The 20,326-nt window shown below is 37.0% G+C and overlaps 2 protein-coding genes across 2 annotated transcripts; both read left to right on the top strand.

Annotated features, from left to right (window-relative positions):
• The first annotated feature begins 3,594 nt into the window (after positions 1-3,594).
• wnt6a (wingless-type MMTV integration site family, member 6a) lies at positions 3,595-11,991 on the top strand. The gene is made up of 4 exons (XM_051707704.1): positions 3,595-3,996; positions 5,320-5,540; positions 6,606-6,931; positions 10,956-11,991. Exons 1-4 carry the CDS (start codon positions 3,920-3,922, stop codon positions 11,415-11,417), a joined length of 1,086 nt encoding a protein of 361 aa, XP_051563664.1. The 5' UTR covers positions 3,595-3,919; the 3' UTR covers positions 11,418-11,991.
• A 3,075-nt stretch (positions 11,992-15,066) lies between these two features.
• cdk5r2a (cyclin-dependent kinase 5, regulatory subunit 2a (p39)) lies at positions 15,067-17,404 on the top strand. The gene has a single exon (XM_051707705.1). The coding sequence runs from the start codon at positions 15,859-15,861 to the stop codon at positions 16,792-16,794; it is 936 nt and encodes a 311-aa protein (XP_051563665.1). The 5' UTR covers positions 15,067-15,858; the 3' UTR covers positions 16,795-17,404.
• The last annotated feature ends 2,922 nt before the right edge of the window (positions 17,405-20,326 follow it).

The following is a 20,326-nucleotide window of genomic DNA, read 5'->3' as shown; positions in this document are numbered from 1 at the left end:
AGCAAGCTTCCTATTCACACTGATGTTCTCTGTGGTGTGAGCCAAACGCCTAGTATCTTCTTTAGCTCAAGCATACACAAACATAGTCATGCCATGCTTTGTACACACACAAATCGTTCCCATAAATCAGCTAAACACAAGCAAATTACCATACTACACTCAGCTTTAAAAGTTCACACGCATATGGTGCTATATACAGAAAATCACAGCTCAGTTCTTTCTCTATCATTCTGTTCTCCCCTGGAGCATTACATCTGTTTTCTCTTTTTACTCTTCACCTGCAGCTGCTTTTGAAGAGGAAAGTGGACTTCTAAGAGCTTTGTTATGGTGTCCTGCAGGTCCACAGTTGTTACAGAGAATACATTTAGTCTCTTTTAATGTAGTGGTTATAACACAATGAAAATTCTGATGATGGCTTTGTGGTTTACTTGTTGCAGAGGAAGCAAAGTGTGAAGTTAGGGGTAATCATTAGCAATTTTTTTAAAAGTGCCTTTAGCATGGAAAACCTATACACTAAGGGATTTTGGAAATGATAGATTTGATAATGATACATATACCTGTGACTGTGTACGTGCTTACCTGTGTTGTCAGTTTAATTAGTACCCTTAAAGGTAATAGTGTAAGATCATCAGAAATCCTGCAAACTGAGGATAGAACACTTGGATGCATGTGTATCTGCTAGGGCTGCTCTCGCAGTGGTGGTTCCATTGTAGCTGTGTAGGTACTGCCCATCTGCGGAGATTGTCTTCTCTAATTGAACATAATCTGATCCCTTGCTTGCCTTTGACCTCTGACTTTAATCTGCTATTATGTGTCAAATGGCAATATAAGGACCCAGCATGATATGAGATAAACTTCATTAGACAATATAACATTTATTTTAAATTAAAAAAAAATAATAATAATAATAAATTATATTATTTTTAAATTTTAAAAACAGTTCACCTGTGAAAATGTTGTTGCAGTCAATGTAGTTGTTGTATTTTTCCACTAGATGGCAGTACTTTCTTGAATGGTAGACCAAAATGGACCCAGATTGCTTTCAAGTGATTTTAAAACTTACATTCAACAAGATTACATTTGAGTGCCATTTTTAAATATGCATAAATATGCATCTCAAACTGTAATTTCAACACATTAACATTTTAAAGGATTTGTTCACCCAAAAATTAAAATTTAGTCATTGTTTACTCACCTCTATGTTGTTATAACTTTCTTTCTTTTTCTTAACACAAAGGGAGCAATTGTGAAAACATTTTGTGCTCAGTGATGTCATAAAATGGTAGTTTATGGTGATTACCTCTTCAAGCTTCAAAAGAATGCAAAAGTATAATCAGAAGCCTAAAAAAAAAAAAATTATTTCCGTGATAAGATCTGGTGAGAAACAAACCTAAATCTAATGTATTATTTAGTGAAAATGTTCACTGTCAGATTTTTATGATAGGGCACGAGAGCAATAGTTCATGCAGCCCCCTCGCGACATTGGGGCATTCAAGCGAAAACACGTTTTGTTTATCTAAAAACAGGCCCTCCACAGCGATATCGACAAGCTGCGCACAAAACAGAGAACAGAACTTACAAACATGTATGAAGACTTTGTATTTGAAGAATCGATGCATTTCTATGGCCAGCCCTGGAATTGAAAATGGAATTGTTAGAGTTCTGACAATGTTGAACTTGACAGAACTTTGCATGTGATACTTTTACATATAGTTTTAAATGTCACTTTGACAAGATATAGATCATTTAAAGGAAGTATCTAAATGAATAGACAAAGAATAACACCTATGATATGAAACTTAATTTTCCCAAAGTCTACTAGTTCAATAAAAAAAACCTGACTTGTAATCAGTGAAACAATAGGGGTAGATTTGAAGGTCGGAGACCTTTCAGAGTGGACAGAGATGATTGTCCAGACCCACAGTTGTGGTATTCACTGTAAGCCATCATAGTGTGGGGGGCCCTGAGCCAGGCTTTGTCTATTCACAGCTCACAGTTTTCATCTGAACACTGAGGCTGTTTACTGTTTCTGGGATAAACGCAAGGAATGTATGGCAGAGTTTACCAAATAATTTCACTATGCCACCGCCTCCCTTGGAAAGCCCATATCACATGACTGTAGAGGCTTCTGTCTCTTCAACACACCCACTGTTATTTGCAGGACTCTGACAAGCCATAGCAACATAGAAGCTTTTATTGTGGGTTTCCTTCCTGAGACTGAGCAAGGGCAAATGTCTGATAACCCTAATATTTTGTGTAGAAGACTTACAGGTTATAATTAAATAAAATGCATTTTGAGTAAATCCATTAAAATATCAAAAAGTAGAACTGTACATAATAATGTGTTGCCCTGTTACTGAATGATTAATGTAAACCAAAAAATAAATAAATAAATAAATAAAATAGCTATTTGGCTGAGTTTTCTTAACTTAAAATTGCTATGTAATCTCAACACAAACACTTTGTGTAGAAAAAAAAAACTAGTTGAACTGGGTAAACCCGACAAAATTAGATGTCAAATTAGTGTTTTATGTCCTCTGTATCATTTCAAATAAATAATCCGTAGCTAAACTACGTTCCCAGACATGTGAAGTTTGTCCTCGCCAAATCACTCTTATTGAGCATATGAATAAATCTTATTATGATACTGAATTCAGTTTTGCAGATCTAATCTATTTTCAGTGAAAGTCTTATTTTTAGTTTATTATTTATTTTTTTATTATTTATTTAACAATTTGTTATGTCCGCACAGAGTTTTGGCAATCCTTTTTCAGTGGAAAAAACGTCTCTGCTATGAATTTCTGAACTGAGGTTTCTCTCTGGTGTACCTTCAAACACATAGCTAACAATCTGACAATTTCAATTAGTAGAGCTGCCAGTTTTAAGCTCCAAAACACTAGCAAAAGTTCTAAAAGGACTTCCCAATCTATCCCATAATTTTACTAAGATAGACAAAGTTGTATTATTATTATTATTATTATTATTATTATTATTATTATTATTATTATTATTATTAATTTATTATTTTTTTATAGTATTATCAGAGTTTGATATTAAAAACAAGATTATAAAGAAGAAGACGACGCATTAGAGTAAATTTGAATTCTTTGCTCCTGATTTTTGACGAGAATGACTGAGATTTGGCAATGGTTTATGAAATTCATTCTGTTTGGCTTCTAACGCGCAAAGATACTGATGTAGCCGTAGGGCCAAGAGGTTTGCCAAGATCAATAAAGGCAGGGGAACACTTTATGAAAAACATATCAAAAACGACAGCTGGACATCATAACACTAATTTAAGTTTAAGGCCTTATGAAACCGCCAAACACAACGAAAACAAAACGAGACGAGTTTTCTGGTTGACATAAATCCATGGGATTAATTTCAGTTCCCAAATCAAATAAGGGATTTAGCGTCTGAAATAAACTAAATGACTGAGGTAGGGTTTCTGCACCGTTTGTTCACAAACTCCTGAACTTTTTGACTTGACAGGGATTTTTATGACATTACGTCAACAGAGGTGGAATGCGCCCAAACCAAGATTTTAATAAGACACGAAAGACGCGCTGTTTCGAAGTGACTTGCGCGTGAGGGTTCTTCGCAGACGAGGCTGAACATGTTTATGTGATGCCAATTGTTTGAATCCACCAAAGAAATGGAATAAACCAGAATAAAATTCCTGGATAAAAGCAGAGATGATTCATTTGTCTACGCTTACGTGCACTTTTCGCGCATTTTAATCCTCATTACAGTTTCAGTAAGGTTTATTCGGCGGTGCATTTAAAACACTTTCATGCTGTTCTCAATAATTGCTGGATTATATGACACCAATTCCAAGGTTCGCCGACAATGCGGTGGGTCACTTTCAAGATTTGACCCGTTTCGACCGCAGCCCATCATTTTGGATCTAAATGCCTGAATGATGCTCTCTATGCAAAAACACCTTTTCTTGGTCCTTATTATCCTTAATACGACCTCCATACCTCTGCTACCAAAGTAAGTTGCTTTATACTTATTTTTTACATGTATTAATCCTGTCAGTCTGATTTTCCTGGGTAAATTCTCTAATACAGCATTGCTGAAAGGCATAAACGAGAGAAGCTAGTTTCCATTGGAACTCAAAATATTGTTCTGAGGTAATTAGAGAACAACTCTAAGGCCAATAAAAGTGATTGCATCTTGCTGCAACAAATGTAAGAATTTATGACTTTGCATTCGGGTTCAACAGGCATTTTTAAATAACAACAGACAAACAATGCAAGATGCAACATAACTGGTTCTCAACTTTAAGAGGGTGGATTATTTGTGAAAGGTTTACATTGGGATGAAGGAATGAGGGATATATATATAGAGAGAGAGAGAGAGAGAGAGAGAGAGAGAGAATCCACAGATTGGTTTTAAAGGGATAGTTCACCCCAAAATGAAAATTCTCTAATCACTTACTGACCCTCAAGCCATCCCAGATGTGTATGACTTTCTTTCTTCTGCAGAACACAGATTTTTAGAAGAAATCTAAAAATGATTTTAAATATATAAAAGAATAAACCTTTGAAGCTCCAAAAATCACATAAAGGTAGCATAAAAGTAATCCATACTCCAGTGGTTAAATCTATGTCTCCAGGAGCAATATAATAGGTGTGGATGAGAAACATATCAATATTCTTTTTTTACTATAAATCTCCACTTTTACATTCACTTTCACATTCTGAAAGTGAAAATGGAGATTTATAGTAAAAAAGGATTGAAATATCAATCTGCGTCTCACCCAAAATGATTGCATTTAATGCTGCCTTTATGTGAGTTTTGGATCTTCAAAGGTCTGGTCACCATTCACTTGTATTGTATGGACCTACAGAGATGAATTACTCTTCTAAAAATCGTTGTTTGTGTTTAGCAGAAGAAAGAAAGTCATCCACATCTAGGGTGGCATGAAAGCAAGTAAATGATGAGAATTTTAATTTTTGGGTGATTTATCTCTTTGAGGCTATGAATTGTTATCATAAAGTAAATCTCACCATAGCACATTTAAAGGATTTGGAACTGGAGATTGTTTCATTCAGCCTTGAAAAATAAAACTCACATTACAGATGTTTGTAGATTGCAGAATGGATTAATTAAGGGGTTGTCTTGACCTGCCCGCTTTTCTGAACCTAACACTTCCAAAAATAAAACGTTCAATAATATCTCAAAGTTACTTAGTCTGAAAAGGGGTTCAGCTGTTAAATATTGGATCTAAGTCTTTTGTGTGGATGTAAGTGTCTTCACTCAGTCTGTATTTACTGTTCTCGTGTATGTGCACCTGTTTCTCTGGCACCACAGGGTGGATGGCAACCCTTTAGTGATGGACCCCAACAGCATCTGTCGTAGGGCTAGACCTCTAGTAGGCAGACATGCTGACCTATGCCAATCTCAGCCTGAGTTAATTCAGGAAGTGGCAAAAGGTGCCATGCTGGGTATACGGGAATGCCAACATCAGTTTCTGAATCGTCGTTGGAACTGCACTAGCCAGAGCAGAAGCTTTGCCAAAATCTTGCAGCAAGGTGAGTTTCAAAACAAAAAGTCCTCATCATATATCCATTTTCATTGAAGGTTAAATGGATGCATTCATTCATACAGCTGATTAACTTTGATCTGTTCAGCAACACAGTGAGAGATTAAATTACCTTCTATTTTCTGATATTTGCATAATAACAATTCCTATTTTTTTCTCAATGAGTCATCATTACCCAGAACATCATTACATAACCCCCAATAGGTAGAAGATGATTTTAGAGCAAATGGCAGACTCATTTTCCTAGTAATCAGTAATCAGATCTGCCTTTATTCCTAGAAAGACAGTATATTTTTGATTCTTTGGCTGGGTCTTTCAGACATGGCTTGATGGGAGTTCTGTTGAATTTTAAAGGCATGCTTAGTTCTTTCAGACAATAATACTCTGGTTGGGATTCGCTGGAATATGGGCTGTTGGATGTTTTCATAGGTAAGTAAGAATCTCATAGGTAAGAATAGGTAGGAAATAATTTCATAGGTAAGTACTACCTCATCAAAAGCATGTAGTTGTTTGCATGGCCATTAGAGGGCATGATTGTTGTATGTCACTGCTTGTGCTTTTGCTATTGGCTTTGGACCTCGGAGTGAATGAGTTCGTGTCTGAATGAGACTTAAGATGAGGCTTCTTACTGATAACAGATTTCCTCTGTCATTATTACATATTTTTATATCCAAATGACATGCCAAAGCTCAGCTTTTGTCCGTTGGACTTGTTTTCATGTTAATTTGACACCAAGAGTGAGTGCATTTTGGAGGACTACTTTAACAGAGAAAAGAAATGCTCTTTTGGCAGTTCAAGGTGTATTTAGGCAGGTCTGGACAGCGGAGATGTGTGAGGAATGTGAATCTGCTAAATGAGTTATTGTTTATGTTGCAATTGCTTAGATATTTAGGTGATCTTAGAAGTGGGATGAGGGAGTCACACTGAAACAAAGAGATCGGATAGAAATTGTAATCACACATAACATGAGTTTATCTCCACACATTGTTCGTTCGTGTATGTAAGGTTTTAGATGCAGACTGTATAAAATATGGTTCTATGAATTGTTCCCTAGATATCCGGGAAACTGCATTTGTGTATGCCATCACTGCTGCTGGGGTGCTGCATGCTGTAACACAAGCCTGCAGCCAGGGAAAGCTGCCACAGTGCGGCTGTGTGACCCTTCAGAGTTCCTCTGAAACTTACCATGATTCCCAAACTGAGGAGGTGCCCAAACAGGTTTATCCTGGCCAAGACAGGAACTGGGATTGGGGGGGCTGTGGAGATGATGTAGACTTTGGCTATGAGAAGTCTCGTCAGTTCATGGACATCAGGCAGCGAAAAGGCAAGAGTGACATTAAGACTCTCATTGATCTGCACAACAACGAGGCAGGACGGCTGGTACGTAAAAAAAAAAAAAAAAAAATATATATATATATATATATATATATATATATATATATATATATATATATATATATATATATATTATTCATACTGACTCCTCAATGTTGCCAACTGCAGAAATTACAAACACTTCATACAAAATCCTTTTGTCTTTAGACATGCATGGTCAACTAAAATTGCTCATAAAATAGCATAAATATACACCAGAATGATTTTCCAAATCTGACCACAGCAACAGTAAAAACCAAGTATCCTCACTCAGGCAAGCTTGAAATCCGTACTATAGAAATTGTACTATAGATATAGTCCCTGAATCAGTCCTGGCACACACTACATTTTGTATATGGGTCAATGATGTGATGCTCATTTTTGTCTGTATCCATTAAGTTATTCAAAAATACATAACAATTGTAATTCACAAAAACAATTACTTGAATACTTTGATTAATATGTTTTCAGTGTTTTCAATTTCTGAGTTAAAAGACATTTTGATATTTTTTTTCTGGTGCTTAAAGTAAAAAATGCCGAAGTAGTGTAACTGTCCAGGGATAATAAAAGAAAATTCATTTAAAGCTTATCATTCTTGAAAATGAAATCTTGGCATAAATTTGGAATAATATTTTATTATTATTTCTTTAAAAAAATACATTTAAACAATTTTGTTTTAAAATATTAATATTTAAAAAACTTTTGTCCACCTCATTAACATCAGGTGGTGTCACCAACATTAAGGTAGCAATTCTGTTGTCATGTGACAAAAAACATTCACATTTTGTGTGTGTGTTTGTGTGGGCGGGTTTGGGTGGTATACAAGGATATTTTTTAGGTTACAAACTGGTAATTATAAGGGTATTATGCTATAAATGTGGTTTATGAGGACATTTCTAGTGTCCCCATAACTCAAATCACTTAAAAAAACATACTAAACGATGTTTCTTTGAAAATGTAAAAAAAAAAGGTTTTTTTGAGGGTTAGGTTTAGGGGTAGGGTTAGGGGATAGAATCTATAGTTCGTACAGTCTATGTACTGATTACCATTGTCCCATGTCTACCAAACATATTGTGTGGTCCAAACATCATCTGAAGTCTGAAACTAAACTTTTGACCAGATGTTAGGAGTGAATGCACTTGGCTGCATAGGAAAGCTATAGGATGCTCCCTTGCTCCCTTGCTCCCAATTAGGAAATGACTTAACCTCCAGTGTGCTGTCTGTCTGCACTGGTCTCAGAACAGTTTGAAATGCACCTTATTTTAATCCTAACTCTGTATACAGCCTCTGAAAGCAACATTTTCCAGCTTTTGGATGCATCCATAGATTCTTAAAGTGATAATGCACAGTGAATATAGGTCCAAATATGTGGTCATTGTGTTTAACAGCATACAATAAATCGATGACTTTTTTAACATGACATATCGAATGAAACTAGAGACCCTACTCTTTTGACTCAAACAGGTTTTAATGTAAAATCTTAATGAGGTTTCTTACCAGATGTAGTTTGTTACCGTTTCTCCAAAAGACAAACTCAGCTGAGATCGGCGGCATGTTTTTTTTGTCACAAGACTCGGTACATCGAAAGTTTAACCCTTTAATGACAGCCTAGAGTCTCAAGAACTAGATTTGTCGGTTTAAATGATATTAAATTATGTATAGCCTATAGCAAAGCCAAAACGTAATGTCCATACATGTGGACGCGGGCTCTCAGGAGGATAAAATATAAAATTTTCCATTTTTCTCTTTTAGTGCTGTCTAGATATTGTTGCACTTTTGAGGCAATCAGAGACTATTTTCATAGAAATGTCATATACATTTGGATTTTGGAGTGTTTGGACTTTCATTGGTCTCCAAAGAGCAGAACAGAAACAGATATTTTTAGCAGTCAATATCCCTGCAATTGTGGAGTGTGTGCATGAGTGAGTGTACTATATGTATGTACAGTTGTGCTCAAAAGTTTGCATACCCTGGCAGAAATTGTGAAATTTTGGCATTGATTTTGAAAATATGACTGATCATGCAAAAAAATTTAGTCTTTTATTTAAGGATAGTGATCATATGAAGCCATTTATTATCACATAGTTGTCTGGCTCCTTTTTAAATCATAATGATAACAGAAATCACCCAAATGGCCCTGATCAAAAGTTTACATACCCTTGAATGTTTGGCCTTGTTACAGACACACAAGGTGACACACACAGGTTTAAATGGCAATTAAAGGTTAATTTCTCACACCTGTGGCTTTTAAAATTGCAATTAGTGTCTGTGTATAAATAGTCAATGAGTTTGTTAGCTCTCACGTGGATGCACTGAGCAGGCTAGATACTGAGCCATGGGGAGCAGAAAAGAACTGTCAAAAGACATGTGTAACAAGGTAATGGAACTTTATTAAGATGGAAAAGGATATAAAAAGATATCCAAAGCCTTGAAAATGCCAGTCAGTTCTGTTCAATCACTTATTAAGAAGTGGAAAATTCGGGGATCTCTTGATACCAAGCCAAGGTCAGGTAGACCAAGAAAGATTTCAGCCACAGCTGCCAGAAGAATTGTTCGGGATGCAAAAAAAAACCCACAGGTAACCTCAGGAGAAATACAGGCTGCTCTGGAAAAAGACGGTTTGGTTGTTTCAAGGAGCACAATACGACGATACTTAAACAAAAATGAGCTGCATGGTTGAGTTGCCAGAATAAAGCCTTTACTGCGCCAATGCCACAAAAATGCCCGGTTACAATATGCCCGACAACACCTTGACATGCCTCACAGCTTCTGGCACACTGTAATTTGGAGTGACGAGACCAAACAAAATAGAGCTTTATGGTCACAACCATTAGTGCTATGTTTGGAGAGGGGTCAACAAGGCCTATAGTGAAAAGAATACCATCCCCACTGTGAAGCATGGTAGGTGGCTCACTGATGTTTTGGGGGTGTGTGAGCTCTAAAGGCACTGGGAATCTTGAGAAAATTGATGGCAAGATGAATGCAGCATGTTATCAGAAAATACTGGCAGACAATTTGCATTCTTCTACACGAAAGCTGCGCATGGGACGCTTTTGAACTTTCCAGCACGACAATGACCCTAAGCACAAGGCCAAGTTGACCCTCCAGTGGTTACAGCAGAAAAAGGTGAAGGTTCTGGAGTGGTCATCACAGTCTCCTGACCTTAATATCATCGAGCCACTCTGGGGAGATCTCAAACGTGCAGTTCATGCAAGACGACCAAAGATTTTGCATGACCTGGAGGCATTTTTCCAAGACGAATGGGCAGCTATACCTCCTGCAAAAATTTGGGGCCTCATAGACAACTATTACAAATACAAATACAAACTGCACGCTGTCTTTGATGCTAAAGTGGGCAATACAATGTATTAAGAACTAAGGGTATGCAGACTTTTGAACAGGGGTCATTTCATTTTTTTTCTTTGTTGCCATGTTTTGTTTTATGATTGTGCCATTCTGTTATAACCTACAGATGAATATGAATCCCATAAGAAATAAAAGAAATTCACTCATGTTTTCTTTAAAAATGGTACATGTATTACCAATTCTCCAAGGGTATGCAAACTTTTGCGCACAGCTGTATACCACAATTTAGCATTTTTCCTTAGATAGCAGACAGGCTGTGTATTTTATCTGTGTAATCTTGTATACTGATAACAGGAGCATGGATTATAAGATTTTTTTTTTATTTTTTCTGTTGCTTATGTGACTTTAAAATCATTTTAATTAAAAGAAGATAGGGGAAATGTTCACTCATCTATCACAGGTTAATTATCATTTAATTGATATCTGAGCATGACTGGATGTCTGAGCAAACCTTAACTCCTCTGCTCTTAAATAAAAAGTCTTAATGGATTGAGGGAGGGATGAACAAATAAATAAATAAGAAATGAGAAAGGACAGATTCTTGTGAAGCACATCCCTTTCTTGATTTTCTCTCTTGTCTTCATCTATGTGTGTGTGTGTGTGTGTGTGTGTGTGTGCATGTGTGTGTGTGTGTGTGTGTGTGTGTGTGTGTTCACATATACAGGCCATACGGATACAGATGCGGACGGAGTGTAAATGTCATGGCCTTTCTGGTTCCTGCACACTCCGCAGCTGTTGGAGGAAGATGCCTCTCTTCCGTCAGGTTGGTGACCACCTCATGCAGAGCTTCCATGCGGCCGTCCGTGTGATGGGTGGAAATGATGGCAAATCACTTGTTCCCATCAATCCGGATATCCCACCTCTGGATGCTAACGTTCTCATCTATTCAGCTGAGTCGCCTGACTTCTGCCAGGCCAATCAGAGGACTGGTACAGAAGGCACACAGGGCCGTGTGTGTAATAGCACAGAGACAGGGCCGGGAGGCTGTGACAGCCTGTGCTGTGGTAAAGGATTTGCTGACTACACTGTAGAATATGAGGAGAACTGTCTGTGTCAGTTTCACTGGTGCTGTGTGGTTCAGTGCCAGAAATGTTCTGTGAGAAAAGATGTCAGCCTCTGTCTATGAAGTCCACTCAAAGGGTTAAAGGACTAAAAAAAAAACTCTTGGAGAGCACATTTGTTTTCTTTCCTGTGCGTAGGAGCATCCTCTGCACAGAATAAAGCAGTGATTTGTGAAAACAGGTGCTTACCATCCTCTTGCTCCACTAGTTAGTACTGAGAAATATCTGTAAATCAGGTGGGAGTCAGGGCTTGTCTGGCTACTTTTAGAAAATAAATATATGGCATACTGCCACCTGCTGGTTCATTACCATAGTGAAATGCCTTGAGGGAGATTTAATTTTCTCCAGATTCTCTTTAGAAGTCTAAAATTTCTGTCATCTGAAAATAGACTGATAAGCATGAAACCTGAAACAAAAACATCCTCTAAATAACATGCTTGACATATTCAAGTTCTGTGGCCATTTTCTTCTCTTGAAAATAACTTTAGTCAGTACTGTCCAAGGTGCTGAATCACTGACTGATAGTTGCGTTCAATACACACTTATTTGGAACATTTATGACCTGCTCGTCATATTGAGTCACTTTGACCCAGAGACACATTTTAGTTTATATACTGAAGTAAAAAAAAAAAAAGGAAACTCTCAGCTTTCCAATGATATAATTATTCTACTCCAAATTGTTGTCCAGATATAATCATTTTAATGGCTGATATAATCATTTAACTGCTTTCCTTTTAACTTTAATGATAAAGCTCAAAATGATTACTCAAAATGATGGAGCAGGTCACATTTGTTGTAACACATGACCTCTTTACACTACACTGTAAAACATGTTTCTTTATAACCTAAAAATGTGCTTCATGTTGTAATATCTAAACTAAAGGGATAGTTCACCCAAAACTGAAAATTCTCTCATCATTTACCCTCCCTCATGCCATCCCAGATATGTATGAATTTCATTCTTCTACAGAACACAAACAAAGATTTTTAGAAGAATATCTTAGCTCTGTTGGTCCATACATGCAAGTGAATGATGACCAGACATTTGAAGCTCCAAAAACCACGTAAAGGCAGCATAAATGTTATCCATATGACTCCAGTGGTTAAATCCATGTCTCCAGAAGCAATATGATAGGTGTTGGTGAGAAACTGATCAATATTTCTTTTTTTACTATAAATCTCCACTTTAACTTTCACATTCTTTTACATTTTGAAAGTGAAAGTTAAATTTGATATTTATAGTAAAAATGGACTTAAATGTTGATCAGTTTCTCACCCACTCGCTTCTGAAGACATGCATTTAACCACTGGAGTCTTATGGATTACTTTTATATGGCATTTATGTGATTTTTAGAGCTTCAAAGGTCTGGTCACCATACACTTTCATCGAAAGGACCTATAGAGCTGAGATATTCTTATAAAAATCTTTGTGTTCAGCAGAAGAAAGACATTCATACACATCTGGAGTGGCATTGGGGTGAGTAAATAATGAGATAATTTTCATTTTTGGGTGAACTATCCCTTTAACTTTTATTATATTTAACAATGTTATGTAATCTAACTAAATTTTCCTGACAAATTAGGTAACACCAATGAAAGTAATTTTTATGGGTTAAATCAAGTCGAAACAGATCTTTGAGGCACAATTGCAGGTTCACACTTTGTTTAGTGTATTTTACATTTTCCTGCACAAAGTGCACATACAATTAATTAATTAGATATTTGTTGTAAATAGTACATAACAACAAAAGAAACATGCTTTTGTCTGTATAATAGTGGGTTTAATCACAGTGTTGATATTATAAGAATTTATGATTTATCTTATGCTTGTCTACAAAAGAATGTCCACAAGATGGAGTATAAGCATGGCCCTTCAATTCTGCAAAAGTGTCTGAGGCTACTGAGAGCAAGTAAATTACCCTTTAGTTGTGGTTTATTATCTATGAAAGAAAGGTTGGGTGATGTAAATCATTGACTTTTTTTATTTGAAATATAAGTATGAAGTACAATTCATTGTTTTTGTTCCTTGTCTATATATATTTCTGTGTATGTAAACCTCCCGCTCTGTGGGTATCTGACAAAACCTAGAAAGTGGTGTTATGGGTCTTTACTGTCCTCTCTGTTTCCTTCTCCACTTAATATTCTTTTGCACTTTTCTTTACATGAGGTTACATATTATATTAGCTATTTGTTATGGCCAATTTTTAAAACATGTTTTGCTTTAAAGGAATATTCCAGGTTCAATACAAGTTAAGTTCAATCAACTGCATTTTTGGCATAATGTTGATTACCACAAAAAATTATTTTGACATCCCTCCTTTTCTCTAAAAAAAAAAAAAAAAAAAAAAAAAAAGAAGAAGCAAAAATCGAAGTTGCAGAGAGGCACTTACAATGGAAGTGAATGGGGCCAATTTCTGGAGGGTTGAAAGGCAGAAATGTGAAGCTTATAATTTTATAAAAGCAAATACAATAATTCTTCTGTTAAAACCCATGTATTATTTGAGCTGTAAAGCTGTTTAAATCATCATTATTGCAGTCATTTTAGGGTTTTAGGCTTTGTTGACAAAATTGGCTATAACTTTACACAGAAAAGGTTAGTAAGTGATTTTATTACACTAAAATCATTTTGCCACGCATATTGTTTACGTCTTGCTAAACTTCTGAAACAGTGAGTATTTTAAAGTTTACGGATTGGCCCTATTCACTTCCATTGTACATGCCTCACTGGAACCCAGATTATGCTTTTTTTAAAGAAAAGGAGGGACAAGTCAAAATTAATATTTGTGGTAATCAATATTGTGCCACAAATGCTATCGATTGAGTTTAACTTTTATTGAACCTGGAATATTCCTTTAAATCTACTGATATGAACATGTTTCTGTGAGGGTTAGGTTTAGGGGTAGATTAAGGGTTAAGATATAAAAACTGTATATAAACCATTGCATTTAATATATTGATTATGATGTAGGATATAGGGTACAATGGGACTAAAGTCACACCTAAAGGAAAATGTGCTATTATTTTCTGTGTATCAAGATTGAAAAAATAAATTTCTTTTTATTGAAAATTGATGGAGCAACATAATTTGTGATGAAAGAAATAATGACAGAAGGTTTATTTTTTTTTATTTTTTATTTTTTTTTAAAGGTGGCAAGGGAGCCTTTTACCTCACACCTGGGGTAAAAGTCCCTCACGTTTATGGTAAAATGCCCCCAGGGGGGTTATAGTGATATCGTATAAATATAGGGACAATAGTTATAGGGCAAATACATTTATGACAGCAAGATGCTTTTTTGAGTAACAAATTAAGATATTATATGTGTAATGTTTACAAACTGCTTCTGAAAAGGGTTAACTATTTCCTGTTAGGCCTAATTTCCATCACATTTGGCATTTCATAACATCTCAGGTATTCTAAAAACAACTTAATCTCCATTAGGATTGAATCAGTCAATCTGAGCCCACTTTGAACATTTTTTATGGCAAATCTATTCACCCCACTTAGAAAAACTATGTGTTTTATTGGAGGCATTAGCCACTGCAACAGTGGGGCTTTTTTTTATATTTATTTATTTATTTATTTTTTTACCCCAAATGTTATCCTTTCATTTATTGGAAAGTTATTTTTTTATTATTATTATTATTTAATCACCTTGAACAAAACTGAAAATTAAGTATTTTGTCTCAAAATAAATGTGATAGTTGCAGGGATTCTTATTAGCTAAATAAATGTGAAAATTCAACATAAAAAACATGTTTAAAAAATATATTAAGTATTAGATCAAATCAAATCCAAACTTTATACACTGCACGCAATGATCTCAAGGATCGGGAATATTTTGCAGTGTATAGTGTGCAAACAGGTGTTAAGGAAAGTACTGTGGTAGTTTTTGTTATTGTTTAGTGCTTCGGGGAAAAAATTAAACCAAAAGTGCCTTTTACACCGTTGGCTTTAGCCCCGTAGTACGCCTGCATTGGAAAAATTCAGAAATACCCCCCGAACCCCTTGATAAAAATAGAAAGAGACTGTCTAATCCATATACACACTCTCATACAGTATAAGATGAGGGCAAATGTTTTTCAAGGTCCTCTGGTTGGTGAGAACAGCCACCAATCCTTTCACATCGCTTCAGGATTGGCAGATACGGGAGGCTTATCTCGGTTTACAGGTCTGTCCCTTTAGTTGCCCTTTTTTTTTTTTTTTTTGCCCGGCTACACGTTACAAGTCCTGCCCATTGCTCCCGCTGTCTGAGGCTGCGCGCGCAGTGGGATGCAGAAGGAGTGGCGGAGCTCGCGCGTGTAACTGAGGCAAGCTTCGATTATTAGCTACGATAACATATTTAACTCAACAGCTGTTTCCCCCACTGAATACCCAGTGGTCAAGCGAAACATAAATGGACGTGAACCTGTGACTCTCAAGTCGCACCTCTCCGAGGCAGTCAACGGAACGAAAGGCGAGACAGAGCATTCCGAAGGGCCGGTGGGTGTTGGTCGTCAGAGGAAAAGATGGGCACGGTGCTCTCTATTTCTCCCACGTCCAGAAAAGGTGGGATTCTGGATGAGAAGACGGATGGGGGGCACGGAGCTAGCGGCAAGACGGAGAAGAGTCTAAAGCGCCATTCGGTGCTCATTTCGGCACTGACTTGGAAGCGATTGGTCGCCGCCTCGGCCAAGAAGAAGAGTGCCAAGAAAGTGAACCCGAACCCACCAGTATCTCAGATCATTAACCCCGTGGACCAGCTGAACACCGAAAATCTCAAGAAGTCTCAGTCAGGCTCCGAGCGCAAGACGAAGCCTGGTCCACTTGCCGTGCCAGTTCCTACCGTACCAGATAAAAGCCTTCGATCCAGTCAAAACCAGAATGCGTCCCAGAACGGAAAACAGCTCCTCTCGGTCCAAAGGCAACCGAGTAGTCGCTCGATCATCTCCCCCAGACGCGTCATCGTCCAAGCCTCCACTGGAGAGCTCCTTCGCTGTCTGAGTGAGTTCATGTGCAGGAGGTGCTACAAACTCAAAGAGCTGAGCCCCAATGAGATCATCCTGTGGTTCCGAAACGTTGACCGATCGCTGCTCATCCAAGGTTGGCAAGACCAGGGTTTTATTACTCCTGCCAACTTGGTGTTTGTCTATCTGCTTTGTCGGGAGGCGGTGACCGAGGATATCTCCAGCGAGTATGAGCTGCAGGCCACCTTTCTCACCTGCCTGTACCTCGCCTACTCTTACATGGGCAACGAGATCTCATACCCGCTCAAGCCCTTCCTTGTGGAGACCAACAAGGAGGTGTTCTGGGAGCGCTCCCTGCGGATCATTGATAAAATGAGTGCCAAAATGCTGCAGATCAACTCCGATCCGCATTTCTTCACCGAGGTTTTCCAAGACCTCAAGAACGAGGGAGGCTCAAATGACACGAACGGAAGATGGAATAATAACCTGGACCGCTAACTTTGGTTTATTTTAGAAAGGAGAGAGAAGCTCTCTGATACCTCTCCACACCTTTCCTTAAAGGGTGAAATGAATGTAAGGCCCGACGGATGAAGGTGTAAAAAGTGTTGCAATCTATTGCTGGTTTATGGCAAAGGACAAGGGGATTTGCCTCACCTCCACGAGAGGGGGTTCTCGTTATTACATATGTATAATACAACCTTCATGACCTGAATGTCACGCGCGCGATCTGGGAGTTTCGTCATAGTTTACTTAATGCATGCTTAAAGTGTTCTACTTGTATCATCATTGTGATTTTTTGAGGAAGAAAAAATATATATAACGCTATCTGGTGCCGGGCTACACTGAGAAATGTAAATATTAGCTTGTGCGTCAGTGTTGGGGTCTTTTTTTCTATTAGTTTCAGAAGCGATGTTGCCACAGACGCTGCGCTGTCCAGGGTGCTGACCTGCAACAGACTCTTTTCTCTTGTGGCGTCTGATGCTCTCTATCTGAACGCTGAATGTACTGTTTTACAACAAAACGATTCTCTACGGTCATATGTGCCAATTGTCATAGTATAAAACGTAATGTTTTATAATGTATATTTGAAAATATATGAATACAAATACTTACAGAGTCTTTGCCGCTTCTTTATTGTTTTGGTGATGAAAGAGGAAGGACAATCGATGCATCGGTTCGTGATTAAAGTGTTCTTTTTTCTTCTTCTTCTTCTTCTTCTTTTTTTTTTTTTTTTTTTTTATTTTTATTTTTTTTCATCAAAGCAGAAATGATCAAGGTTTTGCTGACACTTCCAGACGCAGGCAAGGCATAATGTCTCAATTAGATAAAGACCACATACTTTGAATTAATTAAAATGATATGTAGTTGCTTTGCAATATTTTAAGAAAGCTAACTTAATACCATGAAACACCACAAGCAAAACTGTTCACTGGAGTGGCTTAGTCATTCCTGAGCAGGCAAATGATTGTATATGCTTGATCAAGATAATTATTCGGATGAGAACGGAAGCACAAATTAATTCCCTGGATCAACTGGTAAAGTTAACATAGGCTTTTCAGGTTATGTACTGTATTGCTGTACAAAATAGATTATTTGTATAGTAAAAAATTAGATAACTGATTATCAGTTTAATTGTATTAATTGTTCTGTTTATAGGCCTAACTTTCGTTAGGCCTATGTATCAGATACTGGATAGGCCTATTGACATGAGTTATGTATCTACATAGATAGGCCTACATAGACATGAGTTATGTATCTATGTAAACAATCAAGTAAGTCTATCTCCATGAAATACAGGGGGACCTTGAACTTTACCTGACAAACCATGAGACGACTCTCACATACACCACGTTTCAAAGGTTACAGTAAATTAAAAATCAATATTCTACTTGGTCTTCCAGTTCAAACAATAGGCTGTAAACATGTTGGAAAAAACAGACTTCACTTAAATGTAAAATTTGATTACCTATGTAAATAATTAATTTAAAGCGGTTTAATTTGAAAGATTTGCAACAGAATCCGAAAACAATCTTGATACAAAATAAATAACCTATATAGGCTTATGCAATTGTAATATGCCCCCAGAAGGGCTAATATAATGGTCCGTTCCGAAATTTTTTTTTTTTTAATAAATAAATAAAGAGAGAGAGAGAGAGAGAGAGAGAGAGAGAGAGAGAGAGAGAGAGAGAGAGATAGCTGACTTGTTCTTGTAATAATAGGTAGTGATTATCTGAAACATATAACGTTTTATATGCTTACACTGGGCTGTTCATACACTGACACTGTTCACTTTCTCCTATCGGCACAGGTAGTCCTCAAGAGATACGTCTTGACAGTGTGAAAAGGGCCTCAGGGTTGCATGAGTCACGGAGGGAGTAAGAAGCAGGTGGTTTGAAACGAGAGAACCCCCAGAATTTGTGAATAAAGCACGTGGTTCGGGAGTTAGCTCATTTGATTGGCTGGATTTTGGTGCAGTCTGATAGAAGAGTCATTGTGACAGAAGGCTGCAGAGCCGGCCGCGTGTTGGGCCATAGGAATTCTTCGGGCGCATTCCGCGCCGTCTCCATGGCGACGGCTTTATTAGAAAAGGGGTATGATCTAGATCGCGCGTGGGCAGAGAAAAGAGAATATAGAGATGCTGTACTAGGGATATCTCGCACATCGCAGCATGTTGACCGCTGTCTCTAAACATGAAACTAAACGACCAAGTTTATTAAAAGGCTATACAATTTGCCTGTTGGCTATACAATAGAGTGTATGTGAACGAAGGCCTATGCAACTTCGCCTGTTGTTATTAATGTGCACTGCTAATTTCTGCATAGAAACCCCTCCTATTCAATCAATGTTCTTGACTGTGAAGCAGAAGAGATTGCAGACATGCATTTTAATGGGCTATGGGAGCTGTATAGCCCTTAAGGCGATGTGCACTTAACGAAATGCATCAGCAAACACGAATTAGGCAAATGTATCCCTGAATGAATCTTAAATGTGAAACTCTCACTTGTAAAGTATGCGGTTTATGTAAGTTTACATGTGTCTATTGGATTCGTAGCAACCACAGACGGGTGCAGCCGTTGGAATGCGGTTGCCGTGGAAACGCCAGCAGCAGCAGCAGCAACAGAAAGCGAGATTTCTGAAAGATATATTTCTTTACATTTTCTATTTTTATCATAGATGATTGTCAATCCTTTGGTTGGACCAGCCATTCCGTGAAGAACTCCAGATAGCCTGAATGTAAAAGAGTCTAATTCTGAATTTAGAATAAAAATAAAGAAATACAAGGCAGGAAGAGAGAGAGAGAGAGAGAGAGAGAGAGAGAGAGAGAGAGAGAGAGAGAGAGAGAGAGAGAGAGAGAGAGAGAGAGAGAGAGAGAGAGAGAGAGAGAGACGCTTTTTCTTCCAATCATAAATGTTTCCATTTCCATACATTTATGGGTAGCTGGCTATTTTAAACAGCATTCTTAGCATTATTAACGATTGGATCGAAATTATAACGTCATGGAATATTTGACTTTTTAAAAGTGCATTTGTCACACCACTATTTAAAATGAGTGTGAGACCTCAAAAAGTGTTTAAAAATTGTGAAGTTACAAGAAAGGGTGACCAATTAAAGGGCCTATAAGATATACACTTTCCCTAATACATTCATATGCCTTTTTACCTAAAAATGTTATGTTTGTTTAAAAAATAAAAAATAAAAAAATTATAATTTATTTATTATATTTTAATGCCAGAAAACCTCTGACATTGCAAACCTGATGTGCCATGTACTTAAAGTAATGTAGTTACATTTACTCAATATTTTCTAATTACACTGAAAAAATGATTTTGTGGTTAAGTAAATATAGCAGAAAAGATTAAGTATGTTCGATATTGAATAAGTTAATTTAAGTGTGAACTTGAAAATATTAAGTAAATTCTACATTTGTACTCAATTCAAACATGTAAAAATTAATGCTCTAGCTTAAAAGTAAATATTATTTATGATTGTTTGTTATCTTTTCAATGCATCATCATGTATAAATCCTAAA

The sequence above is a fragment of the Myxocyprinus asiaticus genome, chromosome 9, assembly GCF_019703515.2.
Source record: "Myxocyprinus asiaticus isolate MX2 ecotype Aquarium Trade chromosome 9, UBuf_Myxa_2, whole genome shotgun sequence".
NCBI classification, from domain to species: Eukaryota; Metazoa; Chordata; class Actinopteri; order Cypriniformes; family Catostomidae; genus Myxocyprinus; species Myxocyprinus asiaticus.
Note: the sequence above shows the minus strand (reverse complement) of the source record. Positions and strands in the feature narration are given on the sequence as shown.

Excerpts from the sequence above, each read along its gene's own strand:
- cdk5r2a (XM_051707705.1), top strand. The coding sequence starts at position 15,859 with ATGGGCACGGTGCTCTCTATTTCTCCCACGTCCAGAAAAGGTGGGATT.
- wnt6a (XM_051707704.1), top strand. The coding sequence starts at position 3,920 with ATGATGCTCTCTATGCAAAAACACCTTTTCTTGGTCCTTATTATCCTT. Across the intron at positions 5,541-6,605 it reads TGCCAAAATCTTGCAGCAAG|ATATCCGGGAAACTGCATTT; the intron begins GTGAGTTTCAAA and ends ATTGTTCCCTAG. Across the intron at positions 6,932-10,955 it reads ACAACGAGGCAGGACGGCTG|GCCATACGGATACAGATGCG; the intron begins GTACGTAAAAAA and ends TCACATATACAG.